The 3,241-nt window shown below is 39.7% G+C and overlaps 1 protein-coding gene across 4 annotated transcripts in view; it reads right to left on the reverse strand.

Annotated features, from left to right (window-relative positions):
* Nucleotides 1–3,223, reverse strand: part of LOC105297363 (zinc finger protein 234-like) — a 16,152-nt gene extending 12,929 nt beyond the window's left edge. For 3 of the 4 annotated variants that reach the window (XM_023535292.1, XM_023535291.1, XM_011368003.2), the window contains exons 1-3: nucleotides 3,051–3,223; nucleotides 2,033–2,661; nucleotides 1,556–1,596 (exon numbers count right to left, since the gene is read on the reverse strand). Coding sequence is in view for 1 of the 4 variants with exons in the window: in XM_023535290.1 (XP_023391058.1) it covers nucleotides 1,106–1,167; nucleotides 1,556–1,596; nucleotides 2,550–2,638 (192 nt within the window). In the remaining 3 variants the exon portion in view is untranslated. Of the gene's footprint in view, nucleotides 1–1,105; nucleotides 1,168–1,555; nucleotides 1,597–2,032; nucleotides 2,662–3,050 lie in introns of all 4 variants that reach the window. The other variant, XM_023535290.1, reaches the window with a different exon arrangement.
* Nucleotides 3,224–3,241: the final 18 nt, after the last annotated feature.

A 3,241-nucleotide genomic window follows, 5' to 3' on the forward strand; every position in this document is an offset into this window, starting at 1 on the left:
GTCATTCATAGTAATCTAAAACTGAGGACAATCACAATGTTGACCTATATGCCAATGAAGAGACAAACTGTGGCATAATCATACAATGGAATATCATTGGCCAGTTAAAAGAAATGAAGGCCTGATTGTGCTACGACATGAATGAACCCTGTAAACACTGTGGAAAGTGCAAAAACACCAGTCACAAGACCACATATTGTATGATTCCGTCTATTGAAATGCCCAGACTAAGCAAATCTATGGAGACAGAACGTAGGTTAGTGGGTGCCTGGGTATCTGGGAAGAGAATGGGGCTTACGTGCAAATGGGCATGAGGAATACAATTGGGGAAACAAAAATACTCTAAACTGAATTATGGCAATGGTCGAACCACTCAACGAAGTTACAACTCATTGATTTGTACATCTGAAATGGGAGAATTCTATGGTATGTACAATATACCTCCAGTTGGTTAAAATAAATGTTAATTTACACATCATTTAATTAAACTATTAATAGAATATTAGTAAAACTACTGATAGAATATTTATATTTGAATGAATGAATAAATAAGTGTGGGGCGGGGAGGGAAGCTTGTCTTTGCAGTAAAATGCCCACTAATAAATGTTTCTCCCCAGAAAAAGCTATTGATTTCGGGGAAAAAAATAGTAACTTTACAACAGAGATATCTGACGGACATCACCTTGGCCTAGTGAACAAAGTTGAATCCGCCAATGTAGGGACAAACCGACAGCTCCTGCTATGTTGCAAATGACAAGGACACCTCACCACTTCTGTGAAATCTCTACCAACAATGCATGAACTGAACCTAAACACGGAACCTATCAGATAAACACCAAGTGAGGGACTTTCTCCAAAATAACTTGCCTCTATACTCTTCAAAAATATCAAGAACGAAAAAATACTGTGGAATTGTTCCACATTAAAGAACATTAAAAGGCTGTGGAATTGTTCCACATTAAAGAACATTAAGAAAAGCATGATATATTGTAGATTTTAAAAATAAATGTCAGGAGATGGAACACAATTATTTAGGAGACACCAAATTAGATTTCTGGGTGGCTACAGATCTTCAGATGGCAGAACAGAGATTTCTAGATGTTACCTTGGGAATGAACAGAGCAACTGCTGGTGATGACAGTTTGTAAAGGTAGCCGAGATTCAAATCTACAGATCATAATGGAGAAAAAACTTCTGCTTTTCTTAAATATGTTTAAAATAAAATCTATTCTCACCAAAAAAATTGGACTTTAAAACGGAGGGGAGGGGGGAATGACTACACTGCAAGTCTCTGTTGCCTTTCCCCCAGTCCTCCAGTGAAAATATTATGTTATGGGAACTTTAAATGAAAAAGAACAAAATAATACAGGACTGTAGATTACATAACAGTATTATCTGCTTTCTAGTATTATTTAAAAGTAACAATATTAACCCCTATTGTAATAACTTAACGGATACCTAATATCTGATAACAATATTATCTAGTATAATGTCTAATATTACTGAGTATGTGATGCTAAAACCCTATAATCAACCTCTCCTAAATCCCTCTTACCAAGACACCTCCTGACTACCCATGGTACATGGGCTTCCTTCCTGCAGAAAGCAAAAATAAGCTGTCATTAAATGCAGGTATATTCCTGGTGTTATTTGGCTCATGGAGCCACAAAGCATAGACAAAATGTAAACGAGTGGTGAATTTGGGTAGAGCGTATATGAGAATTCTTGATACTATTTTTGTGACTTTTCTCTAGGTTTAAAATTATAGAAAACTTTTTAAAAATCAGAAACAGTCATAGGAATAATATTAATGAGAATAATAAGAATGATCATGAAATTATATGGAAGTTAGTTTATTCTTTCTTGGTACTGTTTGTAAATTTCCATAGTTAAAACACGTAAAAGGAAAAGCATTAAGAAAAGTATGATAAAAAACTTTGTAAAATGTTTATAAACATACAAATATACACAGAGAACCACTAAACGGAAACATTAGAAGGTTACAACTCGTTGATTTGTTAACACTTGCTACCTTTACATCCTGGATGAATGCGTAATTACATTTTTCTCTTGCAGATTTCTGTACTTTCTGAATGTGCCGCAATGATTTGGTTCTATATGGTTTTTTGTAATAAGTGAAACAAAATACTTGACAATGTTTTAAAAAACTCATTTAAGTCCAAGCCCATTAGCCTTTCTTTTAAGGTCCTCTAAGACCAAGTCCTAACTATCTGGCCTGATTCCAGCTAGTTTCTATAGCTAAAGAATACATTCACGAGATTTTGAACTCCAGCTCTGGACTCGGACTGCCTAAATTCTAACCCCAGCTCAGCCTCTTATTAAGTGGGTGACTATAGGCCATTAATTCATACCCCTTGAGACGCAACCTCAATTTATAGAATAGAAAAAAAGCTGTCTTTCTTCACAGAGCCACGGTGTGACATAATGTATTTACTTGTACAAAAACCTCATCATTGAAGTTAGTAGTTAAGGGTAATTATCACCAATACCCATGCCCGATTACACATCCTACACATTCACTGATTTATGTGAACATTGTTGTAAACGGACAAGGCCAAGTCTCACTCATGTGGAACTTTGCTGTCAGTAGCCAAGGAGTCACTCCCTCTATGTCCATGCAGTCCTTTCTGAGGAGTCAGGCTGGGGAAAAAAAGAATGTTATGAAATGCCCTGATCGTGAGGCGGTCCTCCAGAAAAGTTTAAACCCTCCCTCTCTCCGTGTAATCCGGAAGGATCCCTCACCTTTCTAAAAAAAAAAAAAAAAAAAAAGATTATGTAGCTGGACGCAGTGATCGGAGAGCAGAGCCAGAGTCACTGCAGCTGGAGCTCAGACACTAACCCGGGGACTAGACCGCTCGACGGAGAGATCGTTATTCGCTACTTGCCACGAACTGAGGGAGGAGGACTGGGCGAGCTGAGAGCCCTGGGCACTCGCGAACCGGGCGATACGCGACCTGAGCCAGTCCCGCCTGGGGACGCGAGAACCGCCCCGAACGCACAGAGGCACCGCCCACCTCACCCCTTGATACCTGAGTTCACCGCTGAGGGCTCTTTGCCCCTAAGTCGACCGCTGAGTCGTTCGGGTCCCAAGCACAGATCCAAGTAAGTTCTGAATGGCCCGCGGGACGCGGAACGGTCACGCCACCCCACGGAAAATACTGTAGCAACTCCGCACTCCAGGACCGGAAGTTCCTGCGAGCCCACGGACCCGCGGGACTAC

Source organism: Pteropus vampyrus, unplaced genomic scaffold (assembly GCF_000151845.1).
Source record: "Pteropus vampyrus isolate Shadow unplaced genomic scaffold, Pvam_2.0 Scaffold138, whole genome shotgun sequence".
NCBI lineage: Eukaryota > Metazoa > Chordata > Mammalia > Chiroptera > Pteropodidae > Pteropus > Pteropus vampyrus.